The sequence below is a fragment of the Plectropomus leopardus genome, chromosome 10 (assembly GCF_026936395.1).
Source record: "Plectropomus leopardus strain MGB_pleo_1.0 chromosome 10, ASM2693639v1, whole genome shotgun sequence".
Taxonomy (NCBI): domain Eukaryota; kingdom Metazoa; phylum Chordata; class Actinopteri; order Perciformes; family Serranidae; genus Plectropomus; species Plectropomus leopardus.
This window is the reverse complement of record NC_142185.1, coordinates 29,837,754-29,863,323: the sequence shown is the minus strand read 5'-3', so window position 1 is coordinate 29,863,323 and position 25,570 is coordinate 29,837,754. Positions and strand designations below refer to the sequence as shown.

Genomic DNA, 25,570 nt, shown 5'->3' with positions numbered 1-25,570 from the left:
TTACAGTTTCAGGTTTTGCTTTTTGCAGCAGCTGTTTTTGTTTTTTGTTTTGTTTTATGTTTTTTTGTTTTTAATAGCTCAGGGTTCATTTCTCCAATTATGGGAAAATTGGCTTTTTTAAATTTTATTTTTATTTTTTGACAGAATCTGAATTTGCTGTTGATGACATACAGTGCATCCACTATACTTAATTCTGGACCGTTTTTTTCTTTCTCTACTTGTAAATAAGATGCCAAAGTTTATTACAAGAAAAAAGAAAAGAAAAGAAAAAAGAAAAGAAAAGAAAAGAAAAGAAAACAAAAAACAAAAATCAAGCTTGTTTATGAAGAAAATAGTTGCCAGGGGAGGATCTGCCTGACCTTATGACACAAGCCTAGTTTTGTTCGAGAATAATAATAAAATAAAAAAGAATGGATGAGGAGTGTGGAGGGACTTTTTATTGGAAGTTTTATTGGAATAGTTGAGTTTTATTTTCAGTACAATAAAAGGCAGTAACTGTCTGGCAGGGGTCTGTTAGAGATAAGGGACCAACAAGTACAATGGTTATTTTTTTTAAAAAATATTTAAACTAAACAGGTTTAATATTCATAATAAAGCAACTTTAGAAACGTCAAGTAATTTTTATTTTATTTTATTTTTCTGTCTTTTGTTTCCTCCCCTGTGATAGTTTTTATAAAATAAAGTAATGCTATTACTCCTTCGGTGTAGTAGGTGGCGGCATAGATCTTTGACATTGGTTTTGTAGCCCGCCAGAATAACTAAAGAAGAAGAAGAAAACCAACGAACAAGAAGCAGCGGCGCATCTTTGACGAAATGTCGCTCTTGTCGCATTAGACGATCTTCGGTTATGATGATGTTTCACTCGGATTTTCAGCTTTTTACTACGATGTAAGAATCTGTAACGAGACAGCAACTGGACATCATGTTTTGGACACTACAGGAGGCGAAGTAGGTACAAATAAATGTTTATAGACTGATAGAAAGGCTGTTTTATCGTTGAAACCGGGGCGGTTTGTCAAACGCTCATTGACAGTTGGTGTTGTGTCGATGGTTGTTGCTAAGCTAACGCTGCTGTCTGGACGGTGCAGCGGTAAACAGAAACGGACACACACGGGCTGACAATTCTGTTTTTATTAAACCACGAGGATGAGTGGGTCGCTTTCAAGAATACTTTGATGTGTAAAGTCAGTCCGACTCGAGCTAATGTTATTATTTTAGATAACGACAGCAGATTTGTTGTGTAGCTAACGTTAAGCTAAAGCGGCGTGTCCGGGAAGCGCAAACACGTGAAACTACTCTCCCTTTCAGGACGTCCGTCACACTGACAGCAGTGTTGGCCGGTTACAGCACACTGTACCAGGTCTCCTGTAAAGATAACTTAAAAAAAAAACTTATGGTAACATTCAGATATATAATGCAAGTAGCATTTCTTTCTTTAGTGATAACGCTGCAGGCTAGCTAACTCCCCTCATACTTAGCTCACATAGCCGTGATTTCAATGATAGAGCATCTTTTCAGTATCACCCAATACAACTTTGTTCACTGTGTACAGTTTGTGTGACAGTTTGTATCACAAAACTAACGAAATACCATTAAAGTAAGCAGCTTCGACTGTCCTAAATTTCAACATCACATTAGTGTAGTTTATCGTAGTAGCTGTTAAAAGAGGACTTACAAATGAAAAGCTCAAAGCTACGTTATGTATTTAGACTAAATTACTTGTTTTGCATACAAGTTGATGTTTCACTTGTGATTTTAGTTATGTAAATGTTTACATTAGGGGTCCAAATAATTGGCATTTTGCCCATTATCTGTATCGGCGTTTTATTTTAATTATCACTGATAAAATTGATTATTAAAAAGTGCTAAGAAAGTGCCAGCATGGGGGAAGTTCTTCTCTGTAAAACGTTAGGGAGCTACTTTTATTTATTCATTATATCTGAATTTTCACTTTACTTAATAAATAAAAGTTGTTTGGAATTTGCTGTGTATGATGTTGAAAGTTTCGGTTTTGAATAGGCATTTGCTAAAGGCATTTAAACAAAGTTTTGTGTTGGAGTTTTTCATATTTCAAATTCTAAATCTTGACAGGAAGATTTTCATAATTTTTTTAAATACTTATTGGTTCCAAATATTGGTTATCCGTCTCATTAACTGCTAACAATTTGTGTATCACTACAGTATTATCACACAAAATATTGCAATAATATGCAGAATTGATTTTTTTCCCCTCACTCCTAGTGATTACACATGCATACATATTCACACTCATTCTTTTGTATACCCAGGTACAAAAAGAAAGACATCAGTACACTTAACTATACTTCTATATGTAATTTATGTTCTTCTAATAACTTCTTGTTATAGAAGACTAAGTTCTCACACTGACTCTTTTTCTCTTCTTGTGTACTTTCAGTGATGAAATGTGTTGGTGCATCACCTCCTTCAAATCAGCTGAGGGAGATATGAGAACTCCAAGGACACCACTTTCTCCTGTAAAACGTGACAGCTTGATATAAGCCAAGTATCCAGTCTGAGGTCTAAAGGTGACATTTCATCCTCAGAGCTTTTGAGAATAAGGAGGTGGAAACTGTGTCTGCAGTGTTATATCAAACTCTGACTGGTAGTTTGAGCGGGAACCACTTTTCCTCAGGAGAAAAACCACATGTGCCTGCCTGTCTGAGCCTCACGCGAAGGCTTTTAACTCTGCGACCGCCCCTCGACCACAGGCACTCAGCCCAAGTGTTGTGCTGCTGTCACTGCATCTGTGGCGGCAGTTATGTTTACTGTTGGTCAGGATTTATCAAGAACTTGTAGTCAATCTACAGTGACCAACAGAAATTTTACAACTCCGTTCCACTGGAGCTGACAACTCAAATAACTCTTACAGAGGAACGACTCGCTGAGAGGGGAGCAACCAGGACAAGCACAAAACCTTTCTGCACCTCAGGCTTTGTTCTGACTCTTAATTCCTCTCCGGCCTGTCAGTCTCCACACGAGGCCTCTGCGCTTTAACCTTCAGAAATAACCACAGCGTTGTTGAGCGGTGCCATGCCCACCAACCAGTCCTCCCCCTGGGGTGGGCCGAAGCTTCGGACTTGCTCCAGCGCAGATAGTCCCACCACTACAACCTCCGTCAGTACACACGCCAAGACAGTTGTGGCCACTAAAGTGCCTTTTAGTTTGACTTCCCTAGAGCTATCCAGGAGAAAGGATCCAGCCAAACCTCTCGCCTCTAATGTTGCCTCATCTGCTTCCCCCCTGAGGCAGACAACAGTGGCCCCATCTGTGGTTTCTGTAGGCGAGAACGGGGATGGAAATAAAACCAACACCCAGAGCCGATTCACCGCTGTGCCAGATGGGTCTTCAAACCTGCCACAACAACTTAATGGGATGCAAAATACAAACCAGGTATTGGCAGCAGGACTGAAGCAGGCTGGTAGCAGCCTCATGGACACCAGTACCCCTTCCTTTGTCCCTAAAATGGAACGCCAGATTGAGTTTAATGTCCAGCTGACCGGTACCATGCAGGAATGCATGTCGCTGAAAACCTCGCAATCTGGAAATGGTTTAGCAATGAGCAGATGTCAAGCTGCCAGGGGTGATGTGCCGCTGGGATTGGAGCCACTTTGTCATCAAGACTTGTTCATCAAAGGACAGCCCACTCTGCAGCAAACGCACAAGCTGATGGTGAGTGTTGATGCCTCCCAATATGAACACAGCAGCAAAGTTCAAGTAACAAACTCCAACACAAAACTTTGTTTAAATGCTTTTAGCAAATGTTTAATCAAAACTGAAACATCATCATTTTTCCTATTTTTCAGTTTCGTGAAAATTTAAACGAAGATGAATGAATAAAAATAGCTCCCTGAGGTTTTAGTAAAAGTTTCTTTGCATGTTTTGCATACTGCCCTCGCTGTTGTTGGTTGAGTGTTACACGCACATTTTCACATGAATGGATTTCATCTGCCATTATTAAAATGAAACGCTGATACAGATAATTGACAAAATGCCAAATTTCAGCCCCGATAATCGGCCAGGCAGATAATCTGTCGACCCCTAGCCTAAAAATGACCCGTAACTGGACAGTCTCCGGTCACGGGCTAGATTTTCTAAAGCCTGAAAACAGAGCGGGGGAGGTGCTGAAGTCTAGTTTTCTCTCAACTCACTTAAATTACAAAATGCTCCAAGTTTAAAATGGGATCTTTGCCTAATATTACCATTATCAAAACCGCCTACCTCGGCGTTAACATTTAATGCATACAGTGTATGTCTTAGTCTGCAGTGACCATAAGAATATTAAAAAAAAAAGACTTTGTTTGCTTTGAGGTTGATTTTTGGTGCTCCTGCTGTCCATTTGGAACTACTGTATTCATCTGAGTCCGGGCCACCCAGTAGTCAGTGGCTGTATAGTAATGTATATATTTTTGTATGGATTACTACAGTAAAAAGGTGAGGAACTGGGCTGATAAATCGACCAGGCTGATGTTTCACTGTTGCTGTTTATGACAGCCTATAAGTTATCAGAAATTACAGTACAAATATGCCAAACTGGGTTTGAGGTCACCATTAGTTTGTCCGCCAGAGAGCATTGTGTAGTTTTTTGTACCCAACCTTGTAATTATGGATCATGTTGGGGTGCCATACTCCTTGTCATTTGTCAAGCTTTATTTAAGTCCACTTGCTTCTTCCTCTTCCACATCTGACCTTTCCTTGTTTTGTGTTCTCAGCCTGAAGCTGCAGACTGTTCCTCCTCGCCGTCAGTGCCTCCTCAATGCCTTAGTCCTTGTGAACGTCAGGGGGCAGCAATGGCAAAGGATGCCTCCAGCCTGGACTGCACAAAAGTAGAAATAAGAAGCACAACAAGGGAAACTTCAGCTACAAGGAGGAGTAATTCCGCTGATCATGCAACAAAATGCAGTCGGAGACAAAACAGTTGCACAGAACCATCTGCTTTAAACAATCAACTGGTGGTCAGAGGTGTTTCTCCAGCAACGACAAACAGCAAAGCCCAAACCATAGCACCAGTAGACTTAAAGCAGGCTCCAGAAAGTCAGCGTGCACCGGGAGCCACCTTGTCAACATGCAGAGGAATCAGTCCTCCAACAAACGGTCCCTTTCCAAATGGCTCCATGCCAAATGTGCTCATTGCCAATGTCAGTGCCACTCAGGAGAAGCAAGACTCACCACAGGATGCCATTGCAGGTAATCAGAGTTATTGGTTTACTGTGAAATATTCTCTAGATGTCAAAGAAAACCCAGGACAAGAGAATACTAGATAGTCTAGTTATTAAATCTGCAGGGTCAAGAACTTCAAAAATATAAAAGACACATTTTACAGAAGTTTTCACCATTACAAGGATGCCTGGTGATACTGTCAGGCATTTCTTTGAACAGCATTTTTTGTGCTCTCATTTAAATATTACGCTGAGAAGACTGAAGTTCATGCAAAAATTGCTCTAAATTTATTCAACCCTTTGAAACCTAAACAAATTGCCCTGATTTTTCTTTTAAACATGAAAAGAGTGCAGTGCACAACATAACAAAAAATGGCAAAAAAATAGCAAGAAATTAGCAAATGTAACAAGATAATTACCTGAAAATAATTATTTTTAAAAAAGTAGAGTAAGAGAACTATTAATATAGTTTTCTGGACATTTTTTCCTTTTTGATTATATTTACTACCCCCACCCCCCCACCCCTCCCAGCTAATTTTTGGATCCCTCTTTATTTGCAGAGTATGGTACATTTATTGCAAAGTCCAGAGCAGTGTTTATTATTTATTTATTTTACATTAAATGTTCCTTAAGTGTTGAGGGGTTTTAAAGCGATAAATGGAATACTTTGTAGTTTATTTTTTTTCACACTATTAAACACTATTAATTGTCATGAAGTCCAAAAAAGAAACCATGATTTGTGCATTAAAAATCATGGACACAGTCACTATACACGAGTTTCCATGTTGTTAGCATGAAACCGTAAATGGACCATCATCAACAGACTGTTCCTTTCCCTCGCAGCTGTGGCCTCCAGTCCTGCTGGAGCCTTGGTTGGCTCCGTGACCACTCAGATCTCCGGCATCCACCTGACCAGGCACGGACAGCCTGTCTCCATGTCAGCTTCCCCTCCATTTGCCTCTTCTCTCTCTTCGCCAACAGAGGAGTGTGTAGTTGGAGAGACTCAGCTGTCTGGGTGAGCAACAGCTAATTGCTTCTCAATCAATAGATTTTTTCCCCTCTTATAATTCTCCATCTTAATATTTCACCTTGTATATTTGTTTCCAGTCAGGATTGTGTTATGCAGGTGGATGGAGTAGAGGAGGAGCTGCCTGATGAACTGGAAAATGCCTGTAGTGATGATGGTAAGATATTGAAACACACACACACACAAATTCGCACATAGTCATATTTACAATATACGCTCTGATTACTCCATCATATTCAAGCTTTCTTCAGTTAGTTTGCTCTTTTGATTTTATTTGTCTTTTGTTGTCTTCAGATGATTCAGACTGTTCATCCATCAATGGCACCTCATCCACAGCATCCATCGGCATCCTCTCTAGGTAAGACTCACTAAAACCACACATGCACAAGCTTAACCCTCAGGGACTTTTATTCTTCATTTGGCTGTGTTCATGCATATGGCAAACATTTTGCTAAGATTGTGTATTGTAGTTTAATTTCCAGCTCAGCTCCTACAATCTACAATCAGTCTAAAATACACTGTTTGAACAAAGCTGTTTCATTCATACTGTTACTTCATCTTTTGATCCCACAGCCATGGAAGCATAAAAACATGCATTGTAATATTTCTGGGTTTTTCCCTTAGTATTTGTTATTTTTACTGTTTTCTACCTTATGATGTCATTTTTTTCCAACCATATTTGGCATATGGAGAAAATACATGCTTTATCTACTCAGTGTACTGTCACAATCAATATAGCTGCTAATTACTGACATATCCCAGGCTGTGATAATAATTTAAATAAAATCTACTTGGCATGTTTTGTTTTTTTGTTTTGTTTTGTTTTTGTTTTTTTTATCTAAAAACATAGTGGCATCATGACAAAAAACTGGCATTTAAAGGGTTAAAAATCTGAAAATTAATGAATATTTGAAATTTGTGATTAGGATGGATGTTGGTTTAAAAAAAGCATCAACGATATTAATGTATAATAATTTTCAAAGCTCGATTGTAAAAAAAAAACAAAAAAAAAACACATTTTGTGCGCAGTGCAGTACAAGTGTGTTGAGGGTTTATTGTGTCTATTTACTTACATTGACTTTCAAGATCACCACAAGAACATAAACACTGACTGACGCAAACGCCGTGGAGGACAACTGTTCCCTCCTGTGGCAGTTTTTCCCCGACACCTGTCTGTGTTCCCTCTCGTGGAGCAGATTGCCTTCTATTTCGACAAATGTGTAAATCCAGACTCACTTTGAGAAAGACTTTCTTCACACACTCAGTGCCTGGTCCAATTTTTTTCATTTTAGTTAGTTCAATGTTTGATACGGAAAAACACATCATCCATAGAGAACTGCACAACAGTTATCTTATGTAATGTATCACAGCTTTCATAACCACTGCTCATTTCCAAAGCCCTTTCCTAGACGAGCCTTTTTAAACGAAAATAAAACACGATAAGAGACAACAAGGTAAAACTATGTCGTACATTTTGTTTACCGTTTTTTAGGAACAGCAGTGCGACTCGCCAGCATACTCATATGTATAATGTATACACATACAAACATGTACTCACGGATTTTATATATACATATATCTCATATGAAAAATGTTTTAATTAAAACAAATTGCATTCCTCAAGAACTTTTTATCCACTCTTACCTCCTAACACTGTGTCTATTCATTACTGCTATGCCCGATGTGATGTTGCCAAAAAAGCACACATAATCTGATATGGCGGTTTTGGTTAACATATCTAACCTCAGTTGTTGCCTTAGTTATTGTGTTGCTACGGATTGGCATGCTAACAACCACTTCCTGCGCATCTATGTGCATTTCTCCCTCCGATCTTCATACAGGAGACGAGATGAATGATAATGGATGATGATCCGGCAACTATAAGCAAAGTCATCGCACCTCGGCTCTAAAGTTAGATCATAAAATGACGCGTTCCGGCGAAGAATGAGGTCAATGCCCAAAATGTAAGGTCCTAAAAAAATATTTTTGTCCATTTAATAGACCAGTGCCTGAGGTGTCAAGAGTTTTTTTTTCTCATCTAAAAAAAACTAAGTACTGCTCAAAATGTCACTTTCTTAAACATCAAAGCCTGGTTTCTAATTAATCTTCTAAAATGCCATTAAACACAGCACATCCATCAGATCCTGTGGACTCGGCCTCTCTCTCTCGCTTTCATTCTCTCACCGCAATTGTGAAAAGAGGCTGAAAGCAGCAGAGCGTGGTGGAAAGGTCTGCTGCATTGTGCGTCATATTGTTCTCCACTGTGATGGCCTCAATAATAGAACTCCCTACCAAAGACTCGGAGCTGATTCTCTGTTAAAACGGCCTGGATAGGGACCACTATTGTCACCTTTTTTTTCCCTCAACCAGCTGATTTGTTTATGTGTTCATTTACATACACCCCTTCACCTCCCCAGCCTTTCCTGAAAGCTATAGCTCCTGTATGTCCAGTATAGTGTTAAGTTAGCTTAGGCTAGCTGTCATGCCAATGTATACATGTTGGTAGTGGAAGGACTTTATTTAAGGGGAAAGATCAGCAAGAGGATAACATCGTTTTTGTTTCCTTCATCCATCTGTTCATCCATCTTCCCTTCCTTCCTATATGACTGTCATGTGAGTTTATTTTTATTTTGTGTGTGATTTCCCGTTGCTGTTATTTTGAAATGTTGGACTTAATTGCGACCGCCTATTTTGGGCTGCGTAAATATTGCTACTCGCTAGTTTAATTATGCCTTCATTGGATCCCCACTCACAAATAGCGTCATCTCTGTGAAAAGAAGTATTAAAATCTGCGGCAGCATTAATTTTAGGTAGATTATAAAGTCTCTTATCTTGACTCTTTGTCAACATGCACTTGCTCTCTCCTTGTCGTGTCTCTAACACCGACTTCACACATGCATCATGTTACCAGCACATAGTGCAAATGGTCATCTATCCAATCCGCACTCGGCTTGTGTTACAAACTAAAGTGGCGACCGGATGCCAGCTTCCGTTAGTTAGAAGTCAGTGAACGTAACTTGAGCTGCATTACTTTTTAATTTTGTTGTGAGCAATTTGCTCGTTTAATAGCAACATGGTAAGCGGAGCTGTGGTGCTGAAAGGGCACGGATCGGATAGACTTCAGCAGAAGACTTTAACATTGTAGTTTACATTTTTTGCAACATTTAGAAAGTTAAGAAATTACTTTGATGTCTGTAAAGATGTTGTCTTTCAGACTGTGTTTTGATGTATATGTTGAATTGGCATCTCTCCTTTTAGATAGTTCGACTGCAGATGCTTCATGAAGTTTCGATGAATGCTTCATGAGTTTCAAATGTGACCTTCACATGCAACCATCTCTCCTTTTGATATAAACAGTAAAAAGTAGCATGACTTACAGTGTATGCAAGTGTGGTCAGTTCGAATCTGCAGTGCGAATCCTGCATGGGTGACTTTCAAGAACCGCTACTTAATTAGAACCAACACCAGCTGCAGTACTGGCAGCACATTTAAAGGAAGACTTTTCCCACATTTAGTACATTTGAAACAATGATGATTACACCTGATCACACCTAATTAAAAAAAAAAAAAAGCAGATAACCCCCCGCCTCCAAAAAAAAGAAGCAACAAGAAATGGAAGAGCTTAAAAAATTTAAATAATTCAGTAACATAATTTTCATCATGATAATTATTTAGTTCCTTTTAGCATTTTTCTTTTGCCTTAGACATTTTCCCCTAACTTTTAAAAAACAATTTTCTAAACCTCCTTTTTTTTGCAATTTGTGGAACATTTCTCACCAGTTGCTCATTACCCTTTTTCACAAATTTTTTTAGACATCCCACAAATTTGCATAGGGTTCAAAGGTTTAAACACTTGTAAAGCAACACAAGAAAATATCAATTTTTTGCAGGTCACCTGCCTGGTACCTGACTCAAAGCAGGACTCAGGTTTTTGGATGTCTGTTAATCATTCAGCTGTTTGTCTTTCTCTCAGTGTTGAGGAGCCGATGTCTTTGGGGGCAGAAGATGATAGAGAGGAGAGACCAGCTTTGGTTCCCAGTTTGTTTCCCCTCATCCCTCCAACACTCTACTTCAGCACCGCCAATGAGAAAGGTCAGGAGACACAGTATTTGCTTTATATCTGCAGTCTGTGTGGGAAAATGTTAATTAAAAAAAACCTTTTGTTGTGTGCTCTACAGTGGAGATGCTGCCTGTTGAACAAAGACGACTGTTAAAATGGAAGATTAGCACCGTCACTCCAAATATCGTCAAACATACCATCGGCAGGTCACACTTCAAGGCCACCAAAAGTAAGTCATCACGTGTGTCAGGGGTGGCCAATGATTGTGTCTAAAATGGCATACTACTTTGATTGACTGATGGATGTCTTTGTTTCGAACATGTAAAATACAACAAAACAACATTTAAAAACGTATCAACAAAAGAGAAATTTAAAAAAAGGACATAATGAATTCCATCAGCAGAATGCATGAAATTACATGTGTGAAAGGGAGAAGGAAGAGGTATAAACTTATGTAATCCTACCCCTTTTTTAGATAATTAAACTTATTAAAAACTCTCCTACAAAAATTCAAGGCTTGTCATATATTGTTGCTGTTGGGTGCAAGCCTCCTATCTCCAAAATTGATATGGAGATAGGAGGTTTAGTCAAGCTTTTTTAAATACATTTCGTTGGTTGGGAAATGGTAACGCCCACTGATAAACGTAGAGGGGAACCAATCGAATTAATTCATGAAAAAAAATGAAAATAGTGAAATGTGGAGATACAAGGTTTGCACCTGACAATGACGATATTTACCAACGTATACATACACATACCTATATCTAAATCCTAAATTATTACTAGTAGTATCTAGAATATAAGCATAAATATGTAGATATACTTACACATATAAATATAAACATGTAAACACATACACATTTATACATACTAATGTACACAAAGACATATGTGTGTGTGTGTGTGTGTGTGTGTGTGTGTGTGTGTGTGTGTGTGTGCGCGTATATATATATATATATATATATATATATATATATATATATATATATATATACACATATATACACACACACATATACATATACATATATACACACACATATACATATGACTTCATAAACCAATCAAATGTAAGTATTGAATTGATAACTTTGATAATTACCATATATGACCATTTGCTGCTCCATTGTTGATACAGAAAGCCATGACTGGTTGGGCTGTTGGGGTCACCACATGAAGTCTCCAGGCTTCAAGGCCCTTGGGGAGCACCAGAAGGTAAAAAACTGTAGATTCACAGCTCGTACCAGATTGTGCTCTTGGGAAGCCTTAATTCTGAAAAATGTCAAATTATTTTTTATAGCTTCTGTCCAGAATTACTCTTATCTTGGCTGTGTTTTTCTTCTGTCATAGTTGAACCACTTCCCGGGAACATTTCAAATCGGCAGAAAGGACCGGCTGTGGAGGAACTTATCCAAGATGCAGGTTCGCTTTGGCAAACAAGAGTTCAGCTTTTTCCCCCGCACCTTCGTCCTTCCTCAGGACATCAAGCTGCTACGCAAGGCCTGGGAGGACGGTGGCTCCAGGCAGAAATGGATCATCAAACCTGTACGTTCTGCAAGTATATCATCATTTTAGAAGTATATAATCATGCCGGCAATAGCCAAGGCCAGAGGTATTATGTTTTCGGGGTTGTCTGACTGCGGCACATTCTTGTGAAAGTGATATCCTCAGCAGAGGAAATCTCTTCAAATTTTGCATTTTGCAAATTTGCATAAACATTCACTTGGACTCAGCAATGAGCTGATTACATTTTGGTGGTCAAAGATCAAGTTCACTGTGTCCTGATTCATCTCATTCTTGTGAACGCTTTATATCAAGAACACCTTCAGGGAATTTCTTCAAATTTGGCACAAAGGTTCGAGTAGACTCAGGGATGAGCTGATTAGAGTTTGGTGGTCAAAGGTCAAGGTCACTGTGACTTTGCAACCATGTAATTTTTGTGAACACTATATCTGAGGATGGCCTTGGGTTTGGACTCAAGAATAAACTGATCAGAATCTGGTGATAAAAGTTCAAGGTTACGGTGGCTCCGTAAAACATGTTTTTCGCCATGACATCAGAGCCTTGGGTATTGTTTGTATAGATCTTCTGTGTGTGAAGCATCCACGTTTTCACAGACATGGATGTAAACTGTATGTCCAACCTCACTGGTGGGTACAACCCTGTGGCAGTGGATCCAGTTAAGGTTTTTTTGTAACTGCACCAAATATGTAAAGGCAAAACAGTGGGAAAAATATAGATTAATGTGAACTTGTGTTTTGAATTTTTGTGGCTGCAAACATTATTGAGTTGAGCCTTTGTTAAGCCCCGCTGCTTTGTTGTTATCCTCTGACAGTCCGTCGAGCTGTCAGAGCAGGCATGGAGCCCACTGTAACTGCATTCACTGAAGTAATCTTATCAAATGTTGGAAAAACAAAACAAGTGATTTCAGACAGAAGCAGCAGAATGGTCTACAATATGTGTTTGAAGGACAGCAGCGAAAAACAGGTCAAAAAGATAAAGATAGAAGCTAAATTCAGTGGACGAACCACCTCATCACCTTGCAGTCAAGAAGGAAGTAATTAACCTCTTACACTCTGTGGGGATACTGGCATCCTCAGCAAACATTACTGTCTTTCAGAAGCTGTTGCAGGCTGAGTTTTAAAGGTAGAGCTAAATTACTGGTATCATATAAAAGTAGAGGACCTAAGAAATCCAGTGGTACCAACCGTGTCATGCTAGCTTACTAGCATGGAAAGGGGCTAAAACCGGCATAGCCATTTTCAAACCTCAACCTCTCACCTCAAGATATCTGAATGGAAATGGGTTCCACTGGTATCAATAAGTCTCTTTGTAGACATGCCCATTTTATATCAGTCTCATGCAGTCTGGAACAAAGACATGCAGTTTTACTAATGCAGTACAAATGTGTTATTTTTGACTAGTGTATTTAGTTATTTCCTGCATAGTGAGGTCCTTAGACTGTCTTAGAATTGCATAAATTGGGGATGTCTGGGAAGCTGAGATGTTTGTGGATTCATTGAGCCTGTTTTTTTAATAATATTTTTTTGTTACTTTTGTTTCAATTACTTTCTTGGGTGTGAGGTGTTTTGGTGGGATGTTCTACCACACATTTGTACTTTATATTTGATATTTGTACAATACTGGTTCCCCCAAAAAAAACCCTTTAAAAAACCAATGAGGGGGTTTTTCAACAGTAAAAAGAACAGAAGTGCTTGTCATCCAATCGCAGAAAAATGCAATTATTACAGAAATCCCAAAATGTCAAAAGTTTTTGATGCTAAATCAAAGCATGTTTTTTTTCTGTGGTGTTCCTCAAGGTCTTAGTTTATTTTAATGTGGTATTTTGGATGGATTTTTGACCATTTTATTAATTCTCAATTGTTAAAAAATGCTTCAATTTATCACCAAATCCGTGTAACAAAAAAACAAAAAAAAAAACAAATTGCTGCAAATAATTATGAGACATAACTGAGCATGATGATGGTCATCATATACCTACATAGTAATGTTCTTAGCAACTTTACTCTTCAAACTTTAAAAGTTTGAACATTGGTCCAAATTAGTCATACAGATCATGATGTTTGAGGAAAATTATGTTGAGGTTTATGAAATGTATGTTTAGTTACATTCTCTCTTTCTCTCGTGTCTAATAGCCTGCGTCAGCCAGAGGAATAGGTATCCAGGTCATTCACAAATGGAGCCAGATGCCCCGCAAGAGACCACTGCTGGTCCAGAAGTAAGTGTCCCAGAAGAGAATACTCCTGGTCTGAACCTTAGTATCCTAGAACCTGAATCATCAGGTCAAAACATCTTAATTCTGGTGGTGTTTTGCAGGTACCTTCACAAGCCCTACCTCATCAGTGGTAACAAGTTTGACCTGCGGATCTACGTCTATGTGACCTCCTACGAGCCACTCAGAATTTACATCTTCTCTGACGGACTGGTTCGATTCGCCAGCTGCAAGTAAGTTTTTATCTCAACCACAGCAGTAGCAAGGCCAAATACTGTCGATGAGTTAATGTTAAATGGAACATGAACAAAGGTGAAAGTCAATGTGGCTGTTTGGCGACACAATTAGATATCTTGCAAAAAGCTGATGTTAGAGGTCATATTTGAGTTAATTCCGCTTTTGTGTTTCTCTTTTTTTAGGTATTCGTCTTCCATGAAGACTCTGGGTAACAAGTTCATGCATCTCACCAACTATAGCGTCAACAAGAAGAACTCTGAATACCAGTCTAACAGCGACGACAAGGCCTGCCAGGGACACAAATGGTTTGTATGTTTGTAAAAGAGAATTTCCAGTATATGACAGATCTTTGCTACCCTTGTTGTCTGGTGTCTGAGCACATGTGTTCATGTGTTTTCAGGGCTCTGAAGGCCTTGTGGCAGTATCTTGGTTCTAAGGGAGTCAACACCACCCTCATCTGGGAGAAGATTAAAGACATTGTGATCAAAACCATCATTGCGTGAGTTTGCACTTTCAGTCATTTTTTTAATGGGTAATTGTGCTGGTTTGTTCCAGAGCAGAAAAGTGGCATTTAGGGATGGAACTGATGAGATTTCATTGAGACCAGTGCTATTATCAATTCTGGTAATTGGTCCAATTCCTTATTGATTCCCTCATTGATTCCTTAACAGTTTTCTGTGTGGAAAAAAAGTAATTATTCTAAGCCTGAATTTTTCACAACAGGATGTGTACCTTAGCTAATGGACATGATGCTCAGTGAGGAAACAGTGGTACCTGTGCATAGAGTGCAAAATACATAGCATATCTTGAATCTGAGCCCCTGTGGTGTAGAAAGATGTTTCAGCATACTGCTGCAATGTGTCCACCCTCACTTGGAATTATCACTTTACAGACAGTACATGCAGCGCTGTATCATCTTTCACTGTGAAATGAGGCCACACTTTGAACCGTTTCCTCCTCTGTGCCAAGACTCCTCCCTGTTGCAAGTTTCTGTCAGCACAAACGCATGAGTTTGCTGTCATTTGACTATATCTGCAATGCTTAACTTTTGTTAAAATATGCTGGCATCGATAAAAGGAATGGATAAGCTGGGAGGCAAACAATTCAGATGGATTGGACAACTTTGGAACCGGTTCTTGACTGGAACCGGCCAAAAGGTCCCTGGCACTAAAATTGCAAGGAACTTATAGTTTTCATATAGATTATTATTTTTCTACTGCGCCATCTCATTTTTGAGGGACTAATGGGTTTTTTTAAAACTCAGGAAAATTGGCACACATTTCAAAAAGGGCAAAAATTGCAAGGTTCTGCGGTGGTTATTCTCAGGCATGACAAGCGTTCTTTATTGTTTTACTGAAGGTAGTTCACCAAAGGTGCCAGGGGCAAAATATTACTCAGTCCTTAGCAAGAGGATCATATTTATCTTTGACACTTGCACTACTGTCTGTTCAAAACAAATGAAAGAAACAGGTCCTTGCATTTGTTTTTTCCCCATCGTACCAAACTCACACTGAACCGTAACTTCTAAACCTGGGTATGAACCCAGCTGTGACTATTGTGTACCATTACACCTCTACTTAACAGGAAGTGTGTCCTCGCAGCAGAGAAAGAAATCTTTCACTGGTGGGGAAAACTTAAACAGTTGCAATTTTGCACGTCACAGCTTTAATAAATCTCAGGGATTATGTCTGAGTCTTGTGTTTATAACACTACTCTCACCCAAAAATGTCACAGAAATCTTTTTTGTTATTCTGGGCATAAATCAAAACGTAAAGGAAGGGGTTTTAGAAAACCATGTGAAACGCTGCAGCTGAAGTGATAAATGATTAGAGAAGCTGTTTCGAAAAGAAATAATAAAATAATGATGAAAAACTGTCCTGTGTGTTGATTATCAGGTCAGAGCCGTACGTTAACAGCCTGCTGAAGATGCACGTTCGGACACCTTACAGCTGCCACGAGCTGTTTGGCTTTGACATCATGCTGGATGAGAAGCTCAAACCCTGGATCCTGGAGGTCAACATATCGCCAAGGTAACATAAACACGTACACACGTACGTACGCACACATGTTTTCAAACTACATCTTGTAACTATTGTGTTTCTGGTGTAGCCTCCACTCCAACACAGCGCTGGATGTTTCAGTCAAAGGTCAGATGATCAGAGACCTCCTGAACTTGGCTGGCTTCCATATTCCCCAAAAAGATGATGTGGTCGCCTCCTGCAGCAGCACCTCCAGCTCCACCAGCAGGTAGGGACGAGGTACTACAGGCTTTACAAGGGGTCCTGTTAAGCCTCCTGCAGACTGAGATTTTAGTAATCTTTTAAGTTTAGTGCAGCTACACTGTGTGACATGGATCTAATAAACTTGGTTAGACATCAAGTTTGATGTATGCAGACTGTACGACGACGTCATCTACTGAATCGCAGGCTATATTGTACGTCTGTTTAGTTAAAAACACCTTTGTGTGTGTGTGTGTGTGTGTGTGTATAGTCTGTGTGGGGGGAACAGGGAAAGGACCAAGCCAGATCTGTCTGCTGATGAGAAGGTCAAACGGGCCTTTTACCTCACACAGCGCTACGCCGACCAGGTAATTTACCACAAACACACAACGCTTGAACTAAGGAAAGTGAATTAATGATACAGCAATATACATTCAATCAGAGGTAAGTGATGTTTTAAAACCAGTGTGTTTAATCTAGTTTCAAAAAAAAATTAAAAAGCTTCTTCAGCACAGTTTAAAGGTGGGTGCAACATAAACAGCTCCATATTAAAGTTTTTAATTATCTCAAAAATTTCACAAAATGAAAATTCTTGGCTATGATCCTCCACTGTGCCACTGATGGTGTAGACGTTCGGGGTGACAATGACAATTCATTTTAGAATAAACACAAACAAAAAATGAAAACAGAGTACAACAATGCCTCTTTTTCCATCTCGCTCAGGACTTCCTCTCTTCAGTGTTGGACATCTTGACTCCAGAGGACGTCCGCGTGCTGGCAGAGAGCGAAGACGAGCTGAGTCGTAAAGGACAGTTTGAGCGTATTTTTCCATCAGCGTCGTCATCCCGCTACCTTCGCTTCTTTGAGTGTCCGAGATACATCAACATCCTGCTGGACCAGTGGGAGCAGAAGCACTGGAACAACAGGACAAAAGGTATGTGTGTTTCAGTTGTATTTTCAAAATAATGATACAGCAGATTTGCAGCTTCACCCAAAAACCTGATCACCATCTGAACACAGAATGAGGCTAATCTCTATTTCATAACTGAAGAAGAAACACACAGCTTCTTGGATTATTATAAGGAGGAAATGACACACAGAGGGCTGAGAAAACACCAAAACTGCTGGATTTATGGGTTCTGTGTGTCTTGCGTGCAGGTATCAGTCTGCTGACGACACTCTGTGAGAAAGGAGTCCATCTTGGAACCAGTGACCCTGCTCATATGGTGAGAAATAGTGGACTGACTGAATATATTTGTCTGAATTATTGATGTGATATCTTTGATAATCAGAAAATGAATGTTGTGATTTGAACTGTTGTGCCATTCTGTGTTTTTTCTGTTACTGTGTCTTTCTGCGTCTCTCTAGTGGTCTAAGTGTAGCTACATCTCTAGGTATGAATCCCACAGCCAAGACCCTGTCGGCCCCATCAAATCCAGGTACACACACACACACACACACACACACACACACACACAAAGACACAGACACACACAACACCATTGATTTTGTGGTGATACTGCTACCAGATCCCTTACAGATACAGATAAATATAAATAAACAGATATTGGTCAATACAAGGCCCGATATGGTACGTCATTTAATCATATTAATATGTAATCTTTAGTTAAAATAAAGCTAATTTGTTGTCACAGGATAGCTGATGGGTTTCGAGATTGCATTTCGGCGAGTGTGCTCAATCAAAATTGCTTAGTCAGACTACAAACAAGACAAGACAGAACGCATTGAACATGAATATTGGCTTAATTTCAACTGTCTTTGAAGTTAACAAATCCTTGCATGGGTGCATATTTGATAAAAGATTCAAAATGTTTATTGTGAATAAGTAACAATACACGCTTCAATGATGAAACTTTCCATTTGCTGAAAGGTTCTGCACGTGTCATGAACATAAATACGTGTTGTATTCAGAGTTTCTGTGTGGTTTGTTGAGGTAAGGCAGTCCGGCAGCACTTGAACATACGTGTATCCCACTGGCTAGCACATACAGCGGTTACTGCTAATACTGGGACGACACACGGTTAACACTCTTAGTTCTGTCAGCACGGTTGCTGTTTTTTGGTGCTGTATATGGAGTTACCACCGTTAGCTGCTAGCTGCCCGTTCATGTTGACAACCATGTGCAGACAACTCAGACACTTTAAATTTTGCTCCTGTAAACATAATATTGGAGTTCTACAGAGTTAGGATTTACTATACGTTAAACAGTAAATTACCCTGATTTCCCCTCTCTTGTCTTGTCCTCCAGGGTGATAGTCACCCATCAGCACCGCTCCCATCAGGAAGACGATGACGACAGTTCAGACCGGGAGGCTGCTTCCATCTCCAGCCTGCCTGTTTCACCAAGTCCTGGATCCAGTGTCACCAGCAGTGCCTGTGCAAGTCCTCAGCCCAGCCTCACCCAGAGCCTGCTGCCGCATCAGTTCGCCTCGCTCTGAGACTCGGTTTGATAACACCATCAGTACCCAGAACAGACACAAAGCTCAGGGTGTAGGACTTAGCACTCACCTCTTGTCAAACACCGCTCTATTGATCTTTCTAGTCTAACAGCTCTGAAACTCTGAATGAGAAATGTTCTTAGATCTGTAAGCTCGAGCTAGCACTGCAGAAGGGAGTGGTCTTTAACAGAAGTGTTGTTGGCTCTCAAAAGGTAGTACTACAGTAACTATACACCAGTGGGATTTTATGCAGAAAATAGTGGCACTTTTTGACTGTACACTGTTTAAATACTAAAACCAGTTCATAGTGGCAAATCCTCTCTAGTCTTGAGGTTAACTTCCATTACTTCTTCACGTTTTATCCAGTTTAAATGCCAGCGATTGTCCAACTGTGGATAAAATGTATCCTGAGCAGTCAGTGATTTCCAATAATTCTATCAGTATTAAAATCATCCTGCAGAAGCATGAAACATGCTGGAGATACATCAACAATCATAGTCAACTTCATGTTCGTCAGATCTACATTGTGGCTTAACCAGCCAAAGATGGTGCAACTTTGATGACAACAGAGGCAAACATAAGCGGTGTGACAGTTTCAGCATTACGACAGTGTATTCCTTTTATCTTATGACATTCTTAGCATGTGAGCATGATCATCAAGTCCAAGTGCAAACTGATATTAGCACTGCATGAAAAAAAAATACACTGCATTGACACAGAGGAGAAACATACGCAGAATAAGTTAAACCTTGGTCAACTTTGCTTTCATGCAGCAGCGTGGGGCAATGCATCGGCCAATCATGTTTGATCTAGTTGCACGCCTGATAGATACAAGGCATGTCACAATACCAGAAGTATTTTACTAATACCAGTAGAATTACATGATTCTCAATACCTAATTTGATGCCACAGTAGAAAACAGAAATAAACCAATAAAGCCCATGCACTTAAACCTACACTTCTGAATTAAAAAATATTTAAATTAAATTTAAATTTTAAGTATTAATCCCTGATGAGCTGCCTCAAATGCAGAGTACTATGTCTATGTGGGTTCATTAGTTTTTGTGGGTGAGAAAACGTATATTAATATATAACCAACAGTATATTCACATATTTCTCCTCTGTTGTTGTTGTTGTTGTTCAGCACAATGTCCCGCCCCTCCTCAATTGTGATTGGAGGGCTGATGAAAAGTGACAGTGCAGCGTTTTACAAAAAAATTAACAATTTTCAACTTTCTGCGGGAAAAAGCCACCAGACGTGCAGCACTCAGCGCAGAAGAGACGCTCAGTGCCTCGTCACGCTGCTGTTGTTTGTAGTGGAGTGAAAATATGCAGCGTTGAGAAGAATAAAAAATAAAATACGCTGGCCTCAGTTAAAAACATTTCTTGTCGATGAGTAGAGGCAAAGCTGTCGCTGCAGCTGCACTTGGAGTTGTCTTCAACATGTTATTTTTGTTCTTCTGTGCTGGTGGATGTTCTTCTTACTCCTTGTGCATTTAAGAGCAGCACTTACAGGCGTATATGTCCTTGTCAGGTCCAGAAGAATTGCATCACCAGTACCTACAATACTTGAGAAAAGCCAGTACCATAACATTTTCAAAATGTTGGCACTGACTTGGCACTAAAGTATCAGTTCTCCTGACATCCCTAGTAGATGCTTAAATCCGTTTTTTACTTTATTATGGTCCTTTCGCAGGATTAAATGTTTGTTGATGTGATAACTTTTCAGAGTTGTCTTTGCAGTAGGTAGGCATTAAAATCAATGGATGTAGATGTAAGCCCTGTCTGCACGGGACAAGTGTCACGTGTGGACCTCCTGTAGTGGGAGGGGGTCTGTGATTTCAAATCTGTGCGAACTGGCCATGTCCGCAATTTGTTAATTTAGAATTCTAGGGCAAATGACCTACTGTATTTCGGCAAACAGAGAGGTCATGGGATAATATTAGTCCCGTGCAAATCAGCATCTCTGTGATTTTGGGATGTTGTTTTTTTCTGCTCTGGGGAATAATGTCAGCAAATTTGAGTAAAAACACAGATGTGTGTGGAGGGGGAGGTTAGGGGGGTATTTTCGAAATACATAAGATCCCCAGGTAATACTAGTCCCGTGCGAATGGGGCTTTAGACTAAATGGTACTTTTATCTTCTCACTGGCATCCGTGTTTGTGTTTTTTTATAACGCGGTGCCATTTTCAGTAAATCCCAGCTAAGAGCAAGAATCCCATCTGCCTACATGTGTCGATCCTCACTGGCATTTAGTTCTAAACTTAAACTGTGAATGAGACACACTGGTCTTCCTCACAAACACAAAGCAACATGTGGATGCTAGGTCGTTTTATGTGCTCACATTAGCAAGAACAAAGCAGAATCCAGCAGCCCGGAGTTGAGGTGATGAATAATGACACAATAATTCTGAAATGTCTTAAAGCTTAGACTGTTGTTGGGTTAATGTTAAAAGGACACTTGAGCAACTGATCGCACAAGTGTCACATTCCCAGCCTTATGGACTCAAACTTTGAGTGAGAGTAGAGAGACGAAGAAAAAAGGGCTCAAATGACGGGAGGGAGACGGAGCTTACCAGACTGTGTGTGGTGTGTTGAGATCTCTGATGCGTATTTCAAACATCTTTTAAATACTTGATTTGATTTTTTTTCCACTGGTTGATGGTGATACAGGTGTGCTTGACAAAACCTCATTTTAAATAATGGTGTTGACTTATGACAGTATGTTAGAGATACTTGAAGATGATGACTTGGTTTGACATGCTAGTTAGTAGACAAAAAATAATATTACTAATGACTTATGTCATTTTAAATTCAAGCCGTTTAACACTGTCGTGTCAAAGTTATCTCTTATCTTTAAAAAAAGGGCTTTCTGTGTGACGATTACTTGTACATGAATATAGTATATAGAATTATTTAGAGTTCTTGAAAGCTGCCAAATCAGAGTCCAGCGCCAGAATCTAACCCTACAGAACGTGACAGTAAATGTTTATCGACAGAAACGTTATTTTACAAAGTATCACTTGAAGTCATTAACAGTTTGAGTTGAGCTGATTATCTGAGTGTTGCATTAGGGCTCAGTGTTTGCTGTTTGAGGGGAACCTGTTGAAGATTTTTTTTATTGTATCCTCAGGGGAAAATCTTGTTTCAAAAATGTATACATCTACTGTGAGGACACTTTCAGAAAAAATAACTACTTGAAGTTGCAAATGTTTAGGTACTGTTTCTCTTAAAGCCAACGTCTGTAGGAAGAAACTGACCGGCAGAGCTGGTTGTAAAAGAGAAAGGTGCAGCTGTCACATGAAAACATCCACTTCTCTCTCTCTTCTTTGTCTTACCTTCACTAATAATTGAAATTCCCAACTCGTTTTGCTGGACCATATATTGTCCCCTTTTTTGTTATCTGACACAATTTTATGCCATTAATATAATGACAATGTAATAGTATTATAATGCAAGTACACCCTTTTAAATAAATAACCCTTTGAGACCTGGGCAAGTTGGCTTGACTTCTTTCAAAAATATGGGAAGAGGAAAAATTAGCACAAAAACAATCAAAAAAAAAACAGGAAAGTAAAAATAAATAAATGATCTGGAAAAAAAAGCTTTAAAATATAATTAATTTGTTAAATGTTAAATATTTTTAAATATATCACTTTGATAATTAGAAATCTTTTTCTCCAGAAATATTTCCAAAGCTTCTTTAAAAATATTTTTTTCAAATCTACTAATTTCTTTGCCACTTTTGGGCACATTTGTTAACCAAGGTTCTTATTGTCCTTTTCCCATGTTTTAAAAGATTTAAATATTTGTGAAAGGTGTCTGTCCATGTGATGTCCATCCAGGTTTCAAGGGGTTAAGAATATTCAGTCATTGTAATTGGAATAGGAAAAAATATTTAATACATTTTTTTTGAAAAGGAGTTACTATATGTAGTGTATACATATATATATAATATGTATTATTATTGTACCTGTATAAGAGTAGCCCAAAACTACTCAGTTTGAGATTGGAAGGTCGGGTGTGTAGGATTTCGGGGGATATATTGGCAGAAATGGAGTATAGTGTAACTGAAGTGTCTTTTCGTTACCGTACAGTAAGCTGTTCATATCTTCATAGGGTGCAGAACCTTGTTTACGGAGATCGCCATGGTTACTGCCAGAATTTTACAGTAGCTCAGAATGGACAAACCAACCACTGTCTCCAGATAAGACCATTTGTGTTTTTGTGTCAGGCACCGTAGTTACGAGCTCATCTACAACAAAGCAGTGAGGAAAAACCATTCATTTGAACATGAATCTGCTTTTTCCAGTGTTTTTATCGGTTTAAATCACCTTTTCCGTTTGTTTTGGAGACAAGGAGACCTCTGTGGATAATTCGGCTCCCGGTAAAAATCTGAGCCATGAGCACTTAAGAAATTCTCCCCAGGAGAAATTTTAGCTGGTTGCAATCTGCCATCCTCAGTGCTAGATGCCACTTAAACCCCTTAAATCTTAAACACTTAACCTTTAAGACCAAAGTTTTCCAACAAAAACAAATCCAAGTGATGCCTCTTGCGACTAATCAACAAGCGGGAACACCGTAGTTGGAGGGTAAAAGTACAAATGTTTTTTGCTTGTTGCCAGGGATTGGCAAGCTAACGACTATCAGGACTTTGCATCTTCCACTCAAAATGTGCAGCTGCAGGCTACCGGCAGGGTTTTGGGTTGTTGTTTTTTTGGGACTTGTGCAAGAAGCTGGGTTAAAGAAAAAGATAGGGAGTCTTAGAATTGTTGTAAAACCCTGCTGTTCATGTTGGCAAAAATGTTGACGGCATTCTTTTGTAAAGAAACACATGTAAACACAACCAGCAATATCAAGGTCACCAAATTGATCAAAGGTCATATCCATATATTGTGCAATAAGTCGATCAGTCCTGCTGTCAGAAGTTATAAAAACGTGAAGCTAACTTGTTTACAGATGAGTTTTAATATGCAACTTACTAACAGCTGCTGTGCAGTGTCCGTATGTAGCAGACTTTTATATACTAATGCACAATTTTATTAACACATAAATATTCTACATGGAAAAGAAGAAATAAGAATATAAGTGTAGTGAAATTCAAATTTTGACAGGTCATTGTGTTTAAAGAGAATATGATGTGATGTGGAAGCAGAGTGGTGTCTGAAGGGTTCAGAGCTCTGATCAGAGTAACTTTATAGAGCTACTCAAAGGACACATTAACAGAGACGCCGAGGATAAACTGTACTTCAAGGACATCGACTAGTGATTGTTTTATTTTCTACTAATCTTTTTTATTACTTTGTTTAGTATATAATTAATTAATAAATTTAGTCTTTGAAATTTCAGAAAAAAAAGAGGAAAAGACCGGCCTCCCAGAGCTTGAGGTGTCGTCTTCAAAATGCATTGACGCGTTCAACAGTTCAGTACACAGTGACGTAAAAGTGAAACTCTCAAAAAGCATTGTAAAATCTATATACTGGAGAGTAATAAACATTTTTGATAAACGACTCAACTTTTGTTGATTAATTCATTAGTCAACAGAAAATGAATCAACTGGTCCTTTCAGTGAAAGTTGTAAAATGTGAAATATGTTGATCAGTGAAGCTTTGCAGTTTTAGAAAAAAGCATTGCAATTATGCCTGCTTTTCGATTTGTCAGCTGTTTCTCCTCCCCGTCTTCACCTTTTATAAGACGCCTACAGTTGCATCCTCAGTTCAGCTTACTTCTCTCTGTCTGAACTGGGCCTCTCACTGTATTAGGCTACATAGACACTAATACGTTTTTGTTGTGAAACATGCATCTACTTTCTAAATGTCTTGTTGTCTCCTAAGGTTGTGTCTCGCTTGAACTACGCTACACTACCCCCATGATTTCTGGTCAAGCTGCTCTATTTTGTCTGTATTCACAAGCTTTCAGAAAAGGGACGAAATGAACAAAGAGTACAGACAAAAGTCTCCACCCTTCTCCGTATGTTTTCATGATAAACGGAAATTATTTCTGAAACTGTGCTAAAATACTTGCATTTGCAGAGATCGGTTTTGTTTTAAAAAGCTGTTTTAAAATGAAAATGTATTAGTGTAGATGCAGCCTTAGTCATCAGATCATTACGGGTGGTTTTGTATGTTTTTTTTTTCTTTTTAATTTTTTTTTAGATTATTCAGTACATGACCTATTAAATATATTGAATATAATAAAAAGTTATCTGAAATAAGCTATATTGAGCTAAAACATGCGAAACCGCTTGTTATTGTCGGTTTTACTGCTCTTCAATAATGATCCTCGGGGGTTTCCTGGCCCTTGAGGCATAAAACGAATATGTTTATAAATGATCATGTGAAATTTTAACCCTTCTAGGTAAAATCATTCATTCTGGAGTCTTAATGTTTTCATTTGACAGAAGTGACAACCTACTCTGACGCTTTTAGCAGATTCACTTTACAGCCGCACCGCCGTCATGTTTGGCTGCTTTTCAGAGTTTATATATATTACAGAGGTAAATAATAACACTGCGTCTGAAGTTGTTTTAAACATAACAGAAGTGTTACAACCAAGTGGATATGATCATATTTTTTACTAACTTTAACGACATTAAAGGGCTGTATGAACTGCTCAGGATGACAATTTCACAATAAAAGATATTTGTGGTACAAATCTGA

General features: G+C 38.9%; 1 protein-coding gene across 1 annotated transcript; it reads left to right on the top strand.

The window, feature by feature from the left end:
• Positions 1–768: 768 nt before the first annotated feature.
• ttll4 (tubulin tyrosine ligase-like family, member 4) lies at positions 769–25,570 on the top strand. Its single transcript, XM_042494520.2, has 21 exons — positions 769–948; positions 2,417–3,690; positions 4,731–5,205; positions 6,021–6,192; positions 6,285–6,361; positions 6,499–6,562; positions 10,178–10,296; positions 10,383–10,493; positions 11,403–11,479; positions 11,615–11,809; positions 13,921–14,003; positions 14,102–14,230; positions 14,417–14,539; positions 14,635–14,733; positions 16,130–16,264; positions 16,344–16,481; positions 16,725–16,821; positions 17,177–17,387; positions 17,612–17,679; positions 17,822–17,892; positions 18,723–25,570. Exons 2-21 carry the CDS (start codon positions 3,052–3,054, stop codon positions 18,910–18,912), a joined length of 3,273 nt encoding a protein of 1,090 aa, XP_042350454.2. The 5' UTR covers positions 769–948; positions 2,417–3,051; the 3' UTR covers positions 18,913–25,570.